The 21,965-nt window shown below is 38.5% G+C and overlaps 1 protein-coding gene across 3 annotated transcripts in view; it reads right to left on the reverse strand.

The window, feature by feature from the left end:
* Positions 1 to 1,812: 1,812 nt before the first annotated feature.
* The window catches only part of SLC22A15 (solute carrier family 22 member 15), a 90,213-nt gene continuing 70,060 nt past the window's right edge, over positions 1,813 to 21,965 (reverse strand). For 2 of the 3 annotated variants that reach the window (XM_002810376.5, XM_009245846.4), the window contains 4 exons: positions 8,446 to 8,566; positions 6,829 to 6,901; positions 4,634 to 4,822; positions 1,813 to 4,323 (listed from right to left, as the gene is read on the reverse strand). In XM_002810376.5, coding sequence (XP_002810422.1) covers positions 4,234 to 4,323; positions 4,634 to 4,822; positions 6,829 to 6,901; positions 8,446 to 8,566 — 473 coding nt within the window. In that variant the 3' untranslated portion in view covers positions 1,813 to 4,233. Of the gene's footprint in view, positions 4,324 to 4,633; positions 4,823 to 6,824; positions 6,902 to 8,445; positions 8,567 to 21,965 lie in introns of those variants that run through there. The other variant, XM_054529095.2, reaches the window with a different exon arrangement.

Here is a 21,965-nt window from a genome sequence, read left to right on the forward strand (position 1 = left end):
TTTCAAATAGTTTTAAAGTTTTGCTGTTTTTCATTGAGGCCTTCAATCTATTTGGAATTTATTTTTATTATGGGGAGAAGATTTAGTATCAATAATTCAATTGTTCACTTTTTCCTCTAATGTGTCATGCTATCTTTAATAAATCTGTTATGTTCTATTGATCTATTTGTCTACTGCTGACCAATAATACAGCTTCGTAAGTTTTTATATCTAGAAAGTCAAGTAAGTCCCTTCTGTTTGTTCTTCTTTATCAGAATTGTCTTGAATATTTTTGGATCTTTGCTTTTCCATTTGAATACCAGAAGTATTATTCCAGGTTTATTAAAAAATCTTGTTCAGATTTTAATCAATATTGCCCAACTGACAACATCTCTGGCTGATACTGCCTCAGAGAAACCAAATGGCTCCACCACTGTGAATCTGAGCAGAAAAAAGCAGACTCATCAAAAGTATGGCCTCCACCTTGCTTCTACCTTCCAAGCTCTATTTGTATCTGATTGAAGGAAACCAAACTGCACCTGGCTGCAAGGGGTAAACTTATCTGCAAGAAATTCAGAAAATGTACATTTTAGCTTTAAAGCTTCTGTAGTATAAGAAGATAGAGTAGAGCAGTGGATTTCAAACTATGGGTTGCAACCTATTAGCGGGTCATGATATCCATTTATTGAGCCATAAATGGCATTTTAAAAAGTGAAATAGAACATAAGTTATCAGTATGCCTAGCAAGATTAAGTATTATTGCATAAAATATATACATTTTTATGATTCATAGATTTTTATATGTACATATATATTTGTAAGTGGGGAAGTATAACACGATGAATATGTAAAATGCATTTCTTACTGTGGGTTATGATAAAAAAAAAAAAAAAAAAAGGCTGAAGGCCAAGGTACCAGGAAGGTGAAGAGATGCTGTGTGCCAATTTACCATATCTACTATAATATCTCTTATTTTATTATGGAAGCATCCTTTTATTCCTACTCTATTAATAGCTTTTATTTTGAATGGATGTTGAATTTTGTCAAATAATGTTGATTTTTCTATTGAGGTAATCATAAGCTCTTTCTCCTTTGAGGTACTACATTGATGGATTTTCCACAATGCATTGTCTTTGCATATTCCTCATTCTAAAAGTATTTTGATAGTTAACTTTTGTGTCCATCAGTCTACAACTTTGCTACAACCCCTGTCCCACATATTACTTAACTTTACTAGCAGGTTCTGCATATGCCCAACTTGTCAAAGTTACTACTGTAGATTTTGAGACATTCTGGGAGAACAAAAAAAAGGCCTATGTTTTATGATTCTTTATTAAATTCACAAGAAGCCAAAATATCTGCACTTTATTTAGTTTAAAAATGTAATCATTTATAGATATTTTTCCAATTTAAGAACCAATGATAAAGAATTTGTATGGAGAAGTCCTAATGTGAGGCTGGTTTTTAATTCTGATACAGTAATGACAATTACTTCAATATGTATTTGTTATGAATATAAATCACCTACTAAAAGTATCTTCATCAATTTGCCCACCATAAAAATATCTGTCCGATTTATGGTCACCTAAGCAGTGTCTCAGAAACTCATTTTCTTCATTTATTTGCCTCATTTTGTTTATTTGCTCATTTTTAAATATTAAAGAATATCTGCATTGCTTGAAAGTAGCCAAATAACAAGTATTGGTTTTACTGGGCTGTGGTTGTAACTCACAAAATCAGAAAATGTCAACATGGTTTCTTTCAAAATATTTGTGTGGTGTAAATATTTTGGACAAGCTGCTAATGAGAACTTTCACCCTGGAAACTCTGGGGTTTCTTATACATCTTACATTTATTTTTCTTGCTTTATTTTAGGAGAAAAAATTTTTAATTTTGAATAGAATTAAAAAAACAGGACACTTTTTACAAACCATCTGCACAACCAAAATACATTACCTGTCAATGAAAAGTTTTCCAATAATTTAATCAATGCAAATATACACATATACACATTCTCTACATCAATAGTATTCAACAGTTTTTATCAAAAGGAGGAAATTTTGATTTTATAAAGGCAGTGGAAATAAAAAACAGTAATTATTAAGTTTTGCTCAAGGACCATCTAGAAAGAAAATTTAGTGACACATCTGAAATAAGCAACTGATGGCCAGCCTAGCCTTATTAAGTAAATGTATTCAAATTGTAGATCTCTCCCTCCTATCTTCCACCCCATAGCTAAGAAAGGAAACCCAGGGATAGAACTAATTGAACTCTATTAGCCAGAGGCAATCGAACCCAGTGCCAATAGAGAGATGGACTCCCAATTGGTCTTCAAATGGAACAAAGTCATAACACTGGTTTTCTCTCGATGTTGGACATATGGGTGATACGTTTCTAAATTTATAGTTTCCAAATTTTCTGTAATGAGATATATTATTCTTATAATACAAAGAAAGCTCCAACTAATCAAAAATTATATACATGTTAGTTCACTATTTTAAATGCCCAACCATTTAAGAATAACTTTTAAGTGTCTTTGTAAGTTCTTCCTCTCTTCCTATTCTGATGTTGAGAAGGGGTCTATTTTCCAGAGAAGTTAAGCAGGATTTGACAATTTGGGAGTTTGGGTCAGATTTGCTTGGAGTTTGTAAAAATTATACTGCGAGGAGTTCCACAATCTCCCTGATGGCTAGAAACAGTAATATTTACTAGGTCCTTACTGTGCCTAGGCCAATGTTCTGGGCACAGCAGGGAAAAATAAACAGTAGTAGAGATGGCCTCTGTTTATGAAGAGCCCAATTAATAATCAAGGGCATAAAAGACATAAAAATAACAATTACAAAGGTACATACTGATACAGTGGAAACCAGAAGTCAGTGTGCAAGAAAACATGACAGTATTTGGAGCCAATTGGGGTGATGCTTCCAGCACTTCCAGAAGCAGCCACAGTAACGTCTTCTATTTACCTCTAATTCGATTTCTTTTTCTCCAAGAGGTTAGTAGAAATGGAAATTCTGAAAACACAGAAATTTTCCTCACTGGGAAAGTGACCTAAATCAATGCTGCCTAAGCTTGTTGACTCCAGGTTTATATTCCTATTTGAGATAGTATTCAAGTTTCATGAGAAAACATGTTTTCAAGTCATGATTTTAGGAAATCAAATATAAGATTCACTTGAAAGTTGGTAGCACTTAATGAAAAACCAACGTTTCCCATGAAATTACTTAACTTTCCATTCTGATTAAACAGGTTGGGGCTGATCTAGGACAAGAAGTTCTTAAATATTGTCCAAATCCCTCATGGAACAATGCTGAAAGCAAAACAAATAAACATTTATCAAAGATAATTTCATTTTCTCTCTTATTAAAAACTGCACCTTTTTTTCCTCCAGGTGCTCAACATGTCACTGTTTAACTGCCCTCTACTTAAAGCTTTCTCATTTACTATGCATGATTTTGAAGTACTAGAATCTCAGATGGAAATTTTTCTGGACGTGCATATTAGTGGGAAAGGAAGAAATCACACAATATAGTATCCAAGGGAGCTGACAGGCAGCCAGAGCTACACCACTGACTCTGAGTAAACCGCTTTGGTACATCTGGCTTTTCCTAATGAATCATCTGTGGGACTCAAGGCACCAGGAGCCCAAGTCAACCAGCAGGCTGGGAACCAAGATAAGAACTCATATTTCATCAGCTGAGAAAAAGCTGGAGGGTCTCGGGACACACAGATGACCTCTGGGTGCTTTTCCCTGGACACAAAATTAAAATGCTGATGTTAACCTGTACCAGAAGATTCCTGAGGAGCAACTGATATGGGCAAATGTCCAACATGGTATAAAGATTAAATCTTAATAATAGCTTATCTTACCCCACCAAAATAGTGAGAAATTTTACATATCTGCCTTTATTTAGATCATGATGAAGGAAAAGCGACATGATGAAATCTCTAGAAACAAATGAGCCCACCACTTTGGAATGTGGGTTTGGGCTGTTCTGCCAGATGTTATGATTCTGAGCAGAACTTAAATCCTAAACAAATTAACAACTATTCTCTCAATGCAGTGATGTTGTCTCTCATGAAATCTCTTCTCCAACCTCTGTGCCTAAAAACATCAGTCCATGCCGGGTACCATCTATGTACGTTCAAGCCAAGCCTCTATTTTTATAACTCTCTTAAGAGTCATGGAAGAACCTGCCTTAGCCAGAGGTATAAAAGACGATCCTTTGCTTCTTAGGGGGAATCTGGGGCTCTTCACTTGATCATCTGAGTCTCTTCATCTGCATCGTAAAATTCTTCCTCTTCCTCACTCTCGCTCCCTAAAGAGCTCTCCTTGTCCACACACTGACACAGGAAAGAAGAAAAGGGCAGTGAAATGATGTCATGACATTTCTGAAATGGAAACTGCCATCTAGCTATTCAACTGACAAATGTATTTATATGACATCCATTCCCCCAAGAAATAGCCCCTAAAATATTCTAGGAAAGCTAATGAATCATCGATCATCCTTATTTCTCTGAAAATCAGCTGCTGTTAGATCCCACTTTTGTTTTCCAGCAGTTTTACTCAGTTCTGTTTAATTTAACGCAAACCTTCTTTGTTTCAGTAACTGCCACTATCCAAGTGGTATAATAGTTAAGAAAAATATCACACCTGTGGAGGGTCCAAGGCCTGTAAAGATAATGCTTCTTCTCCCAGCCTGCGATACGAATACACCTGAAGGTCGGAGAATGTTTCTAGAAGCGGACTGTTAAGGGTCTCTGGCAATAACAAACTCAGGAGGCCGGAGGTCAGGCCGGTGGCTCCGAAGACAATGAATGGTAAAGACCATTGCACATATTTCTGCAGAGGCGGGGAGTGGAATGAAAATAAACCAGAGGATTAGTTTCCTTAGCATGTAACACAAGCAGTCTCATGACTGAAAAACTGTCATGTTTACCACCCAGTTCATGACCTCGCACTAGACTACACTATAAGCCACTTCTTTCCACATAAAGAATTATCCTGGGAAATCAGAGAATGATTCCTCAGGCATGTAGAGATGGGAGTGAGTAAATAAAAGGACAGCACTAGTCTGTAGATCAGAAGCAGCAATTTCATGTCCGGGGTGGGTACTGTAGGAGAAGAGGCCAGGCGGCCTCTGAGCAGGCAGGCCTATATGGCCAGAGTTGACAGGACATCTGGTAATTCAGCTTCCATTTCAGGTGAGCACACTTTGCACAGAGGCATCCCAAAATACTTGCTGATGATGAACTTTAAAGTTCTTAATCCTGGAATTGGCCAAACTATCCCATATACCTTAATACCGTAACTGAGAGTTCCAGGGATTAAAGGTGTAAAAACTCTTTTAAAAAACCAACCCTACGACATACGTATGGCTTATAAACTTCTAAATTGAACATGGTTAAGGGCTGGTGACACAAGCAATTGTTTCAGAGATCCAAAACATATTCTCAGGAAAATGGAAACATTTCATCACAAAGAGGTTCAAAGAAAACATGAAAAACAGTTGATTCCAGGGTGCTTCTCTGGGGCTTTTCTGAGCTGATCAACATTCTAGAATTCCTGCTAAGCTTTATGATCTTCTGGTTTAGGCTTCCAAATTTCGTGGGTAGGTCCACTACTAATTAGGATTTCCCCTCAGGCAATTTTTTCCTGATTTTTCAAAGTGAAGAGATGATGGAGAAGGAGGTGGAAAAGGGAGAAGAGAGAGGAGAATGGAGAGATGGAGAGAACCGAGCAGAAGACAGGGATGAGGAGGAAGAGGGAGGAGGAGAATCTCTCATCTCTAGCCATCTACATGCAAACATACGTCCAGCACTGTAGGTCTGTTGTTGAAACAAGGGGAACACACACTTTCCCTTCTTCTAACCTTGTAGGAAGCAACAGAGACACAGTGCTGGGTATTATAATGTTCCAGGATAGCTATCCAAAGTCAGATATCTTTAACAGTACCTATATTTTGCAGAACAAAACACAGACCTACATGACTCCTTCATGAAAAGGGTCTTGTGACCTAAAATTAATCATGAGACATGGAGAGAGATACTCTGAGAAGGGAAATGTACTGCATCTCAGAAAATGAAAAGGTTACAGTGGCATTTCAGAGACCTGCCTAAGTAATGAACAGTTGTCTACAGAACAGGTCCACAAGTCCCACATCAAATCTAGTTGCTTTCAAAAAGTCTTGGCTGGGGAAAGTCACAAATCAAACCAAGGAGAGACTTGCATAGGGGTCCCCTGGGTTCTTTCACAGAATCTGAGCATTTTAAGATGAAGGATTTTAGGGCTGTCATTTAATCTGGTTCCCTTTCTTTGACTATAAAAGTTGGAAATTAAAAAAAAAATATTAACAGACACAGTGAGAGACATATTTCTCCTCTAATGTTATTTTCCAAGAGGTGTGTTCTTGGGGGAAGGTATTTAACCTCTTTCTGTAGCATGTCTCATATTTAATACAGGGGTAACAACAATGCCTTCCTTTTATGGTTACTATGAGGACTGCATGTGATGATATGTAGAAAGTGCTTGGCATAGAGCCCAGCACACAGCAGAAGTGTCATACATACTTATTAGTTGACTTTTTCATGGGGACAGGAATGGGGCACACTGGCATTAGCAGACCCTCCAACAAATCCAGATGAACAAAAAATCAGACCCATTGGAGGCAAATGAATCCTCGATAAGAGTCCATCTCCCCTCACGGAGTACTATCTAAAAGGGACAAGGTTCACATTTGTGTCAGCTGATCTTAAATGACATCTGTTCATCACCTCTTTCTACTCAAAAGCATAAGCATTTCCAAAGCAGAGAATCAAGAGAAACAAAACTAGAAGGTACAAACCAACCAGTGAGGGGATGAAGGGAGCAATAATCCCACCAACTCGGGAGAACATGGAACAAGTTCCAAGCCCAACATTCCTGAAAAGCATAAGTAAAAATACATCAGTAAGTTCTAGCGGAGGAATTAAGAGACCCTTGGGGGGCAGCAGTGGGCCTTGAATAACATGTCCTGAAGTGGAAGCACAGGATCCTAGAGAACAGTGGGTTCTAGAGCTGCCTACTAGACATTCCTGAGATGCTAGGAATGTTCTGTAATTACCCAGTCCAATGTGAAAGCCACTAGACACACGCACTACTGAGTGCTTGAAATGCGGCCAGGAAGGATGAAGAACTGAGTGTTTCATTTATTTAATTTTAATTAATTTACACTTAAATAGCTACATGAAGCTAATAACTACCATATTGGACAGTGGATCCACAAAGGATGATACAGAAATGAGCATTTGAATATTTTTAAGTTAAAAGTTCTCATGGATTTTTATGCCTTAGATCTCCTACAGAGAGCCAGGGTTTTATGATCTGAAAAGGCTGCTCATTTATTTAAACTCAACTAATTAACAGTTAACAGGTCAAGCATATAAATAGAAATTGACTAAGCGTGTACTGTCAGGAAAGCAAGAACACCTTTGTGGGGAGTGCAGGCATAAAAAACGTAGGAAGGAGAGAGGGAGGGAGGGAGGGAGAATGATAATTAATGGTTTTGGGTAGAGGGATACAGCATTCTGTAATCCCAGTTGAAAAGTTCATACCCACATTTGCTCTCAAAATTGTCTCAGAGTGGACAAAATCATCATCCTAGTTTTATAGCCAGTAGCCAGGTAAAGTAGGTTATAGGACCAACTAGTAAATTACTAGCCAACTGCAGACGCTCTGCTCTCTTACTAGGAAAAATAACTTTAAATTAACAGGCAGAAAGAACCATGAGGCTTCTTGCATGGATAAGGGAAGGAGAAGGATTGTTTGGAATGATCCTCTAAAAGACTGAGAAAGAGCTGGCTGAGGGAATACCTGCCCAGGCCACAGAAGTAGTTCTGCAAAGCCTCAGCTGTATCCCCATCCTTCAAATTTGGGTATGTTTCCTGCTTTCAGACTTATTTTATGAAGGGAAATTTAGGCTGGATATTTATTCTTTTCAATAAACACATCCTATTCATTAAGAACCCAGCTTTAACAATTGCTGTTTAACTCTGATATTCACTTATTACTATATGAAATTATCTTTTAAAAATATGTGTATTTTGTGTTAAAATGTAGGCTCTGTGAGAATAGGGAGCTTGACCCCTTGTCTGTGATGTGTGATACAGGATGGGTGACTGAATAAATAAAATTCACCAAAATAATAATAGCATCTGTGCACTGTTTGGGTGACAGAATATGCCTAGCATAGAGTACTTCTCTTACAACTTACACTAAGGAATTGAGTCCACCATAAAGTGACATTTTCCAGCAGAGCAGGCAGAGAGCAGTCTGCAAAGGCAAGCGCTCAGCCTAAACTGCTTGCTGAATTACTGCTGTCACACACTAACTCCAGAAGCAGATGAAATGAGTACCACACCTCTGTTGGTGCAAGAATGGATGACAGTGTAGAATGTGTGAAGAATGAGGCTGTGTGAGACACATACCTGATGACTGTAGGGTAAAGCTCAGAGGTGTAGATATAAACAATGTTAAAGGCAGCACTGATGGTCAGCTTCCCCAGCAAGGACAAGGAATGGCTGTTCACCACTGCAAACACACCTGTGTCTGAGGAGGACAAGGGCAATGCCTGTGAGACCCACAGTTGAAACAATTCCTCTAAATGGCACATTTCATTTTGATGGAGCAGGCGGCATTCATGTTGATCTCAAAGAGCAAAGAGGTAGTGTAACCAAATACACATTCAGAAGGTTTAGTAATCACACAACACATGCAACTATTTTCTCAGTGTTTTGGCTCTACCCTTGAAAACTTACATAATGGTGTCATTAAGTGTGATAAACTTTCACTCACTCCTGAATGACAGGGTACCCTGAAAATTTCTGTACTGTCATAAAGTAAGCTTCATGGAAATTATAAGTTTCATCTTCCAAGGGTGTAACTTGACTCTCCTTTCTTCCGTCTTACTCACATAATCAATGACGTAAAACAGTGGTCTGCACAACAAGCCCTGATAAATACATGAGACAGAGGTAAACTCCAGAAAAGCTCTTATATGCAGTTTGCATTCTCTGGTGTTTCACTGAGAAGGTAAGGAACAATGCCATTCAATTACTGTCAGAAGATCAAAGACATTAATGTTCTTTCTTTCTTTTTTTTTGAGACAGAGTCTTGCTCTTGTCTCCCAGGCTGGAGTGCCGTGGTGCACTCTCAGCTCACTGCAACCTCCGCCTCCTGGGCTCAAGCGATTCTCCTGCCTCAGTCTCCCGAGTAGCTGCAATTACAGGCACCTGCCATTACGCCCAGCTAATTTTTGTATTTTTAGTAGAGACAGTGTTTCCCCATGTTGGCCAGGCTGGTCTTGACCTCCTGACCTCAGGTGATCCACCTGCCTCAGCCTTCCAAAGTGCCGAGATTTACAGGTGTGAGCCACCACGCCCAGCCATGTTCTTTAAATAACAAGAATCTAAACATGAAATTACTTTTACTCCTCAACTTCTCACTTGAATTACTAATCAATAGTAGTATTTTAGTTTCTTAATGTAATGCTTTTATTTTAAATGCAAAAAATATATTTCATGTCAGTTCATTTCTTTACCAAAAATGCTAACAATTATCTTTTGTTTTTTTCCTTTATTAACATACTTTCTGGGATTCTACAATTTAATGAATTTTTTTTTAGAAAAGTTTAACCGCTCCCCTTCAATAATCATTTGCCTCTACCTTCAAAATAACAATTTACTTCTTATGAGGCAAAAAAGTTCTCATTGACTCTGTTGTACTTCCTGCCATTCCCTATCAAACGTCCCAGTGAATGACCACCACTCCATTTCCTCCAATGCACCTGTCCTGGCAACTTACTACAATCTGGCTTCCAATACCATCCTCGCCTGAAATTCCTACTCTTCAAGGTCAGCAGCAATGTCCTCATCACCAAATGTAATTGCCTCTCATTCTCCTTGACATTTCTGCCAAAGAGAACACTCTCGTTCCTTCCTTTGGAATGTATGGCTCACAGAAACCACTCTTCCTCTAAATAGCTCAAATGAAATATGCTCTCTTTCCTTCAACCTCCACTGCCCCAACTTTCCAATCCATTCAACTGGCATGCCTCAGACACTGCCTTGTGGCTGCTTACTTTTCCATCTTGCCTGTCCAAATTGGGATTTTGAGTTCTCTCAGACCCAGGTTGGTATCTTCCTTGTATTCGTGCTCCTCACTGCACCTCCCATAGCACTATGTACACTGGTGCTCACTAAATATCTGCTGAACTAGTAAGTGGAAGGACTACAAGAGGGATTAATTTAGTGAATAGAACCTGTGTTCATGCTCTCTCAACTTGAAAGGAGGGAGGCACAGACATGCCCCAGTCCAAAAAATGTTTCACCTTCCCTGCTTAACTATAAAATATATCATCTTCTTTAAAGAGTGTGTCTTGAACAGAGTAGTCCAGACTCTGCCAGACTCCACCTTCTGGGGCTGCTTTCTGAAACTCTTCTGCCAGGCTATTTGGAAGACGATGTTAGCTCTTCTAAGTCCTGGATATATATTTTTAAGCCACAAGGTGCTTCTGATAAAGAATCATGTCTTTTAGCATTTACCCTGAGATATGTTTCTAAACTTTTGAGATCTAACAACATTTTCACTTAAACCAATAATGAGGGCAAATTAAATTCATCAATTATTTTCCAGAAAACAGAATGAGTTGGGAAAATGGACTGGGAGGCATTGAACCAAACAGAAATATGCACATTTGCTTGATTGCAAATGATCTCTGGGACTGTTTTCAACCCATACAGAATGGTATCTTTCAGAACTGTATGGAGGCACTATACATCTTTAACAACAGGCTAAGGAACTGCCATCCTTGAAATCTGGATTCCAAGGGTGTGTCACAGAAAGTATATCTTCTTAATACCCACAAGATCCAAAACTAGATGAAGTTTTCCATGATAGGGTCAGGATAGCTCCAGCTATAGCCCATTTGGGAAGCCTGGCTCCAGCTACATGTCCACAGAATGCGTGCATTAGTCCAATACCCCATCTGATGCTTAAAACTTCTCTCGTATGTGCCTGCCAATGGGGTCTGCAGTTGCCACTTAAACCAGGGTAATTCACTTTTTCCTCAAGATAGCCCATGTCCATTTCAGACAGTATTGATTATGAGAAAATTATTTCTTTTTCTTTTTGGGACTCCGCCTGTGGGGCTGCTGGGCTGTTGGTCCTGGCAAATACTCAGGAAGGCTTTGAAGCCATTAGACTGGTTCCCTGGATTCTTTATCTGAAAATCAGATATTATTGGCTGTTACCAATGAATGTCCAAAGTGATGGTCTAGAAAAAAGAGCGATTTAAAAGACATGAGCAAAACTAAACTATCTTTTTAAAAAAGGAAATCTCAAAACATTTGTATACTTCAAATACTAACTCAAGGAGGCTATAAATTTATTCCAATGATGCAACTACTAAGGACATCATTTTCAGAACTATTTTTCTGGAAGGTTTTCCAGAGACCATTTGGGATCACCAGCAAAAAATGTCTTAGTATGATATAGTCACATTTCACTGACCCAAAATGGCAAAAAAATCAACTTTCTCATCCACTTCATTCACTGTGTGATTACAAGAAAATTGTTCATTTTGATTGTTCACGTTAAAAATCTTTAAGACAGGTACAGGTCCTCTACTATGATACATAAATGGGGTAAAAATCACAATGCATTTTGCTTCCCTCTGGCTTTTTATAAAAAGCGTATACACACAAACTTCTGTCACGATAGTTTCACCTTTTCTAGGATTTCACAATAATATAATAATACTGTTTGTAGACTTTTGTGTGTAGTTTCTTTCACTTAGCATGGTAGGACATAGTTCATTCCTTTTTTGTTATTGATTAATATTCCATTATATTGAGATACCACAATTTGTTTATCCATTCATCAGCTGAAGGGCATCTGAGTTCCATCCAGTTTGGGGCTATTATTAATAAATCCACTATGAACATTTGCATCAAAGTCTTTGTGTGGATCTAGGTTTCCACTTCTCATGAGCAAAGCTGGGTCATATAGTAAGTGTATGTTTCACTTTAAAATAAGTTGCTAAACATTTTCCAGAGTGTCTATACCATTTTGTATTTTTACTAGCAGTGTATATGAGTTACAGCTCCTCTTTATCACCAACACTTGCGGTCTCTGCAATTTTTGTCATTTTAATCAGTGCGCTGTGGCATCCCATTGTGGTTTCATTTTTATTTTTATTTAAGTTTCCATAAGTTATTGAGGTACAGGCGGTATTTGGTTACATGAGTAAGTTCTTTAGTGGTGATTTATGAGATTTTGTTGCACCCATTACCCGAGCAGTATACAGTGCACCCTGTTTGTAGTCTTTTATCCCTTGCCCCGCTTCCCTCCAAGTCCCCAAAGTCCACTGTATCATTCTTATGCCTTTGCGTCCTCATAGCTTAGCTCCCACATATCAGTGAGAACATACGATGTTTGGTTTTCCATTCCGAGTTACTTCACTTAGAATAATAGTCTCCAATCTCATCCAGGTCGCTGCAAATGCCATTAATTCATTCCGTTTTATGGCTGAGTAGTATTCCATCGTATATATACCACGGTGTCTTTATCCACTTGTTGACTGATAAGCATTTGGGTTGGTTCCACGATTTTACAATTGGGATTTGTGCTGCTATAAACATGCATGTGCAAGTATCTTTTTTGAATAATGACTTCTTTTCCTCTGGGTAGAGATACCCAGTAGTGGGATTGCTGGATCAAATGGTAGTTTTACTTTTAATTCTTTAAGGAATCTTCACACGGTTTTCCATAGTGGCTGTACTAGTTTACATTCCCACCAGCAGTGTGGAAGTGCTCCCTGATCACTCGCATCCATGCCAACATCTACTGTTTTTTGATTTTTTTATTATGACCAGTCTTGCAGGAGTAAGATGGTATCGCATTGTGGCTTTGATTTGCATTTCCCTGATCATTAGTGATGTTGAGCATTTTTTCATATGTTTTTTGGACATCTGTATATCTTCTTTTGAGAATTGTCTATTCATGTTCTTTGCCCACTTTTTGATGGGATTGTTTGTTTTTCCTTACTGATTTGTTTGAGTTTGTTGTAGATTCTGAATATTAGTCCTTTGTCAGATGTACAGATTGTGAAGATTTTCTCCCACTCTGTGGGTTGTCTGTTTACTCTGCTGACTGTTCCTTTTATTATGTAGAAGCTCTTCAGTTTAATTAAGTCCCAACTATTTATCTTTGTTTTTATTGCATTTGTTTTTGAGTTTTTGGTCATGAAATCCTTGCCTAAGCCAATATCTAGAAGGGTTCTTCCAAGGTTATCTTCTAGTATTTTTATAGTTTCAGGTCTTAGATTTAAGTCCTTATCCATCTTGAGTTGATTTTTGTATAAGGTGAGAAATGAGTATCCAATTTCATTCTCCTACTTGTGGCTAGCCAATTATCCCAGCACCATTTGTTGAAAAGGGTGTCCTTTCCCCACTTTATGTTTTTGTTTGGTTTCTTGAAGATCAGTTGGCTGTTAAGTATTTGGATTTATTTCTGAGTTCTGTATTCTGTTCCATTGGTCTGTATGCCTGTTTTTATACCACTACCATGCTGTTTTGGTGACTATGGCCCTATAGTACAGTTTGAAATCAGGTAGTGTTATGCCTCCAGATCTGTTCTTTTTGCTTAGTCTTGCTTTGGCTATGTGGGCTCTTTTTTGGTTCCATATGAATTTTAGAATTGTTTTTTCTAATTCTGTGAGGAATGATGGTGGTATTTTAATGAGGATTGCATTGAATTTGTAGATTGCTTTTGGCAATTTTCACAATATTGATTCTACCCATCCATGAGCATGGAATGTTTTTCTATTTATTTGTGTAATCTATGATTTCTTTCAGCAGTGTTTTGTAGTTTTCCTTGTAGAGGTTTTTCGACTCCTTGGTTAGGTATATTTCTAAGTATTTTATTTTTTGGCAGCTACCATAAAGGGGTTGAGTTCTTGATTTAATTCTCTGCTTGGCTGCCATTGGTGTATAGAAGAGCTACTAATTTCTGTACATTAATCTTGTATCCAGAAACTTTGCTGAATTCTTTTATCAGTTCTAGGAGCTTTCTGGAGGAGTCTTTAGGATTTCTGAGGTAAACAATTATATCATCAGCAAACAGTGACAGTATGACTTCCTCTTTACTGATTTGAATGCCCTTTATTTCTTTCTCTTGTCTGATTGCTCTGGTTAGGACTTCCAGTACTATGTTGAAGAGGAGTGGTGAGAGTGGGCATCCTTGTCTTGTTCCAGTTCTCAGAGGGAATGCTTTCAACTTTTCAGTATTATGTTGGCTGTGGGTTTGTTATAGATGGCTTTTGTTACATTGAGGTATGTCCCTTGTATGCCGAGTTATAATCATAAAGGGATGCTGGGTTTTGTCTAATGCTTTTTCTGCATCTATTGAGATGATCATGTAATTTTTGTTTTTAATTCTGTTTATATGGTGTATCACATTGACTTGTGTATGTTAAACCATCCCTGCTTCCCTGGTATGAAACCCACTTGATCATGGTGGATTATCTTTTTGATATGTTGTTGGATTTGGTTAGCTAGTATTTTGTAAAGGATTTTAGCAACTATGTTTATCAAGGATATCAGTCTGTAGTTTTCTTTTTTCGTTATGTGCTTTCCTGGTTTTGGTATTAGGGTGATGCTGGCTTCATAGAATGAGTTAGGGAAGGTTCCTTCTTTCTCTGTCTTGTGGAATAGTGTCAAAAGGATTAGTACCAGTTCGTTAAATGGCTGGTAGAATTCTGCTGTAAATCTGTCTGGTCCTGGACTTTTTTTTGTTGGTAATTTTTAAATTACCATTTCAATCTCGCTGCTTGTTATTGGTCTGTTCGGGGTATCTAATTATTCCTGATTTAAGCTAGGAGGGTTGTATTTTTCCACGAATTTATCCACCTCTTTCTAGGTTTTCTAGTTTATGTGTGTGAAGGTGTTCATAGTAGCCTTGAATGATCTTTTGTATTTCAGTGGTGTCAGTTGTAATGTCTCCTGTATCATTTCTTAATGAGGTTATTTTGATTTTCTCTCTTTTCTTGGTTAATCTTGCTAATGATCTACCAATTATATTTATCTTTTCAAAGAACCGGCTTTTTGTTTCATTTATCTTTTGTATTTGTTTGTTTCATTTCATTTAGTTCTGCTCTGATCTTGGTTATTTCCTTTCTTCTGCTGGGTTTGGGTTTGGTTTGTTCTTGTTTCCTAGTTCCTTGAGGTGTGACCTTAGAATGTCACTTTGCACTCTTCTAGTCTTTTTGATGTAGGTGTTTAGGGGTATGAACTTTCCTCTTAGCACTGCCTTTGCTGTATCACAGAGGTTTTGATAGGTTGTGTCATTACTGTCATTCAGTTCGAAGAATTTTTTAATTTCTATCTTGATTTTGTTTTTGACCCGATGCTCATTCAGGAGCAGGTTATTTAATTTCCATATACTTGCGTGGTTTTGAAGATTCCTTTTGGAGTTGATTTCCAGTTTTATTCCACTGTGGTCTGAGAGAGTGCTTGATATAATTTCAAATTTCTTAAATTTATTGAGGCTCGTTTTAGGGCTTTTCATATGGTCTGTCTTGGAGAAAGTTTCATGTGCTGTTGATCAGAATGTGTATTCTGTGGTTGTTGCATGAAATGTTCTGTATATATCTGTTAAGTTCATTTGTTCCAAGGTATAGTTTAAATCCATTATTTCTTTGTTGATTTTGTCTTGATGACCTGTCTAGTGCTGTCAGTGGAGTACTGAAAGTCCCCCATTATTATTATGTTGCTGTCTCTCTCATTTCCTAGATCTATTAGTAATTGTTTTATAAATTTGAGAGCTCTAGTGTTAGGTACATATATGTTTAGGATCGTGATATTTTCCTGCTGGACAAGGCCTTTTGCCGTTATATAATGTCCCTCTTTGTCTCTTTTAACCGCTGTTGCTTTAGTTTGTTTTGTCTGATATAAGAATAGCTACCCTGCTCACTTTTTGTGTCCATTTGCATGAAATGCCTTTTTCCACCCCTTTACCTTAAGTTTATGTGAGCCCTTAATGTGTTAGGTGAGTCTCCTAAGGCAGCAGATAGTTGCTTGGTGAGTTCTTATCCATTTTGCAGTTCTGTATCTTTTAAGTGGAGCAGTTAGGCCATTTACATTCAATGTTAGTATTGAGACGTGAGGTACCCTTGCATTCATTGTGCTATTTTTTGCCTGTCTACCTTGGGTTTTTTGTTGTTTTTGCTTTTTAACTTGTGTTTTGTTTTATAGGTCCTGTGTGATTTATGCTTTAAAGAGTTTCTGTTTTGATGTGTTTCCAGGATTTGTTTCAAGATTTAGAGCTCCTTTTAGCAGTTCTTGTAGTGGTGGTTTGGTAGTGGCGAATTCTCTCAGCATTTGTTTGTCTGAAAAAGACTATCTTTCCTTCATATATGATGCTTAATTTCACTGGATACAAAATTCTTGGCTGATAATTGTTCTGTTTGAGGAGGCTGAAAACAGGGCCCCAATCCCTTCTAGCTTGTAGGGTTTCTGATGAGAAATCTGCCGTTAATCTGAGAAGTTTTCCTTTATGGGTTACCTGCTGCTTCTGTCTCACAGTTTCTTAAGACTGTTTGCTTTGCCTTAACTTTAGATAACCTGATGACAATGGGCCTAGGTGATGATCTTTTTGTGATGAACTTCCCAGGTGTTCTTTGTGCTTCTTGTATTTGGATGTCTAGGTCTCTAGCAAGGCCAGGGAAGTTTTCCTTGATTAATCCCCCAAATATGTTTTCCAAACTTTCAGATTTCTCTTCTTCCTCAGAAACACCAATTATTCTTTGGTTTGGTCATTTAACATAACCCCAGACTTCTTGGAGGCTTTGTTCATATTTTCTTATTCTTTTTTCTTTGTCTTTGTTGGATTGGGTTAATTCAAAAACCTTGTCTTAGAGCTTTGAATTTCTTTCTTCTGCTTGTTCAATTCTATAGCTGAGACTTTCCCAAGCATTTTGCATTTCTATAAGTGTGTCCAATGTTTTCTGAAGTTTTCATTGTTTTTTATTTAAGCTATCTATTTCCTTGAATATTTCTCCCTTCACTTCTTGTATCATTTTTTGGAGTTCCTTGCATTGGGCTTTGCTTTTTTCTGGTGCCTCAATTTAATAACTAACCTTTTATCTGTCAGAGGGAAGGTCTAGGTTAAAGGCTGCTGTTCAGATTCTTTTGTCTCACGGGGTATTCCCTTGATGTAGTACTCTCCCCCTTTTCCTATGGATGTGGCTTCCTGTGAACCAAACTGCAGTGATTGTTGTCTCTCTTCTGGGTCTAGCCACCCAGCGAGTCTACCTGGCTCCGGGCTGGTACTGGGGGTTGTCTGTATAGAGTCCTGTGATGTGAACTGTCTATGGGTTTCTCAGCTGTGGATAACAGTGCCTGTTCTGGTGGAGGTGCCAGGAGGGTGCAATGGACTCTGTGAGGGTTCTTAGCTTTTGTGGGGACTTTTGTTTGTTTTTTGAGATGGAGTCTCGCTCTGTCGCCCAGGCTGGAGTGCAGTGGCACGATCTTGGCTCACGGCAATCACTGTCTCCCGGGTTCAAGCGATTCTTCTGCCTCAGCGCCCCGAGTAGCTGGGACTACAGCTGCATGCCACCATGCCTGGCTAATTTTTTCTATTTTTAGTAGAGGCGGTGTTTCACCATCTTGGCCAGGCTGGTCTCGAACTCCTGACCTTGTGATCCGCCCACCTCGGCCTCCCATAGTGCTGGGATTACAGGTGTAAGCCACCATGCCCGGCCAGTTTTTGTGATTTAATGCTCTATTTTTGTGCTAGTTGGCTTCCTGCTGGGAGGTGGCACTTATCCAGAGAGCATCAGCTATGGTAGTATGGAGAGGAATCAGCAGTGGGTGGGGCCCTAGAACTCCCAAGATTTTATGCCTTTTGCCTTTACCTACCAGGGTGGGGAGGGAAGGCTGTTAGGTGGGGGCAGGGCTAGGCCACCCTCCCAAGGGATCCCTGTGGTGCCTGGCAGGAATGGCCTCCTTAGGGAACCAGCGAGCTCCCAGGGCCTTTCCTGCTGCTTCCTTCACGCCTGTATTTTGCTGGCTGTCTTAATTGACTCAGACCAGGTAAGGTGGGAAACTTCTCCTGCAGTTTCTCCAGTGAGGGTGTGTGTTCAGGAGAGGAGGATCTCCCTTTCCCACTTCCGCAATTGGGGCACTCAGTATTTGGAATGTCTCCTGGTCCTGTAGGAGCAGTCAGCTTCCTTCAAAGGGACTGTGGGTCCTCTCGGGACTGCTGGTTTGTTCTTGTTGTCAGTCTGGAGCTAAAGTTCATGATGTGAGCCTCCACACAGTGCTCTGTCCATCTGAGTCAGAGCTGCAATCTAGTCCTGCTTTCTGTCCGCCACGATGATCCTGATACTGTGGTTTCAATTTCCATTTCCCTAATGTCTGATGATGTTGAACAACTTTCCCCATATTTATTTGCCATTTTTATATCTTTTTGGAGAAACATCCATTCAAATCTTTTGCCTATTTTTTCCTCATTATTAGAGTCCCTTCTATATTCTGGATACAAGTCTTTTATCAGATATATGTTTTACAGATATTTTCTCCCAGTTTGTGTCTTACTTTTCATTTCTGTAATAGTGTCTTTTAAAAAGCAAAAGTTTTTAATTTTATGAAGTCTAGGTCTTAAATTTCTTTTCTTTTTGTGTTTTTGGTGTCCTAGTTAAGAAATATTTGCCTAACTCAAAGTCACTAAGATTTTTCTCCTATGTTCTCTTCTAGGAGTTGCACAATACAGTTTTAGCATTTACATTTCAGTTAAACAACCATTTCAAGTTTATTACTGCATATAATGTGACTTACAGGTTGAAGTTATATTTTTTGTATATGGAGATCCAATTATTTCAGCACCGTTTTTTAAAAAGGTTATGTTTTCCTCATTGAATTAACATGTCATTTTCATCAAAAATTAACTGACCATGAGCACTTTTCTGTATGTATATTATGACTGAGTAAAATATTTTTAAAAGGTGAATGAAACCTCAGCTCTGTCAAAAAAAAAATCAATTGACCATATATGTGGTTCCATTTCATATTCAACTCTGTTCCAGTATCTATAGAGACATTCCTATGCCAATATTGTACTGTCTTGATTAATGTAACTTCATTATAAGTCTTTTTTTTTTTAAATTTTTATTTATTTATTTATTTTTTAAATTTTATATTTTTATTTATTATTATTATTATACTTTAGGTTTTATGGTACATGTGCGCAAGATGCAGGTAAGTTACATATGTATACATGTGCCATGCTGGTGCGCTGCACCCACTAACTCATCATCTAGCATTAGGTATATCTCCCAATGCTATCCCTCCCCCCTCCCCCCACCCCACAACAGTCCCCGAAGTGTGATGTTCCCCTTCCTGTGTCCATGTGTTCTCATTGTTCAATTCCCACCTACGAGTGAGAATATGCGGTGTTTGGTTTTTTGTTCTTGCGATAGCTTACTGAGAATGATGATTTCCAGTTTCATCCATGTCCCTACAAAAGACATGAACTCATCATTTTTTATGGCTGCATAGTATTCCATGGTGTATATGTGCCACATTTTCTTAATCCAGTCTATCGTTGTTGGACATTTGGGTTGGTTCCAAGTCTTTGCTATTGTGAATAATGTGGCAATAAACATACGTGTGCATGTGTCTTTATAGCAGCATGATTTATAGTCCTTTGGGTATATACCCAGTAATGGGATGGCTGGGTCAAATGGAATTTCTAGTTCTAGATCCCTGAGGAATCGCCACACTGACTTCCACAAGGGTTGAACTAGTTTACAGTCCCACCAACAGTGTAAAAGTGTTCCTATTTCTCCACATCCTCTCCAGCACCTGTTGTTTCCTGACTTTTTAATGATTGCCATTCTAACTGGTGTGAGATGGTATCTCATTGTGGTTTTGATTTGCATTTCTCTGATGGCCAGTGATGGTGAGCATTTTTTCATGTGTTTTTTGGCTGCATAAATGTCTTCTTTTGAGAAGTGTCTGTTCATGTCCTTCGCCCACTTTTTGATGGGGTTGTTTGTTTTTTTCTTGTAAATTTGTTGGAGTTCATTGTAGATTCTGGATATTAGCCCTTTGTCAGATGAGTAGGTTGCGAAAATTTTCTCCCATTTTGTAGGTTGCCTGTTCACTCTGCTGGTAGTTTCCTTTGCTGTGCAGAAGCTCTTGAGTTTAATTAGATCCCATTTGTCAATTTTGGCTTTTGTTGCCATTGCTTTTGGTGTTTTAGACATGAAGTCTTTGCCCACGCCTATGTCCTGAATGGTAATGCCTAGGTTTTCTTCTAGGGTTTTTATGGTTTTAGGTCTAACATTTAAGTCTTTAATCCATCTTGAATTGATTTTTGTATAAGGTGTAAGGAAGGGATCCAGTTTCAGCTTTCTACATATGGCTAGCCAATTTTCCCAGCACCATTTATTAAATAGGGAATCCTTTCCCCATTTCTTGTTTTTGTCAGGTTTGTCAAAGATCAGATAGTTGTAGATATGTGGCATTAGTTCTGACGGCTCTGTTCTGTTCCATTGATCTATATCTCTGTTTTGGTACCAGTACCATGCTGTTTTGGTTACTGTAGCCTTGTAGTATAGTTTGAAGTCAGGTAGTGTGATGCCTCCAGCTTTGTTCTTTTGGCTTAGGATTGACTTGGCGATGCGGGCTCTTTTTTGGTTCCATATGAACTTTAAAGTAGTTTTTTCCAATTCTGTGAAGAAAGTCATTGGTAGCTTGACGGGGATGGCATTGAATCTGTAAATTACCTTGGGAAGGATGGCCATTTTCACGATATTGATTCTTCCTACCCATGAGCATGGAATGTTCTTCCATTTGTTTGTATCCTCTTTTATTTCCTTGAGCAGTGGTTTGTAGTTCTCCTTGAAGAGGTCCTTCACATCCCTTGTAAGTTGGATTCCTAGGTATTTTATACTCTTTGAAGCAATTGTGAATGGGAGTTCACTCATGATTTGGCTCTCTGTTTGTCTGTTATTGGTGTATAAGAATGCTTGTGATTTTTGTACATTGATTTTGTATCCTGAGACTTTGCTGAAGTTGCTTATCAGCTTAAGGAGATTTTGGGCTGAGACACTGGGGTTTTCTAGATATACTATCATGTCATCTGCAAACAGGGACAATTTGACTTCCTCTTTTCCTAATTGAATACCCTTGATTTCCTTCTCCTGCCTAATTGCCCTGGCCAGAACTTCCAACATTATGTTGAATAGAAGTGGTGAGAGAGGGCATCCCTGTCTTGTGCCAGTTTTCAAAGGGAATGCTTCCAGTTTTTGCCCATTCAGTATGATATTGGCTGTGGGTTTGTCATAGATAGCTCTTATTATTTTGAGATACGTCCCATCAATACCTAATTTATTGAGAGTTTTTAGCATGAAGGGTTGTTGAATTTTGTCAAAGGCCTTTTCTGCATCTATTGAGATAATCATGTGGTTTTTGTCTTTGGTTCTGTTTATATGCTGGATTACATTTACTGATTTGCGTATATTGAACCAGCCTTGCATCCCAGGGATGAAGCCCACTTGATCATGGTGGATAAGCTTTTTGATGTGCTGCTGGATTCTGTTTGCCAGTATTTTATTGAGGATTTTTGCATCAATGTTCATCAAGGATACTGGTCTAAAATTCTCTTTTTTTGTTGTGTCTCTGCCAGGCTTTGGTATCAGGATGATGCTGGCCTCATAAAATGAGTTAGGGAGGATTCCCTCTTTTTCTATTGATTGGAATAGTTTCAGAAGGAATGGTACCAGCTCCTCCTTGTACCTCTGGTAGAATTCGGCTGTGAACCCATCTGGTCCTGGACTTTTTTTGGTTGGTAAGCTATTGATTATTGCCACAATTTCAGCTCCTGTTATTGGTCTATTCAGAGATTCAACTTCTTCCTGGTTTAGTCTTGGGAGGGTGTATGTGTT

This window comes from Pongo abelii, chromosome 1 (assembly GCF_028885655.2).
Source record: "Pongo abelii isolate AG06213 chromosome 1, NHGRI_mPonAbe1-v2.0_pri, whole genome shotgun sequence".
In the NCBI taxonomy this organism is placed as follows: domain Eukaryota; kingdom Metazoa; phylum Chordata; class Mammalia; order Primates; family Hominidae; genus Pongo; species Pongo abelii.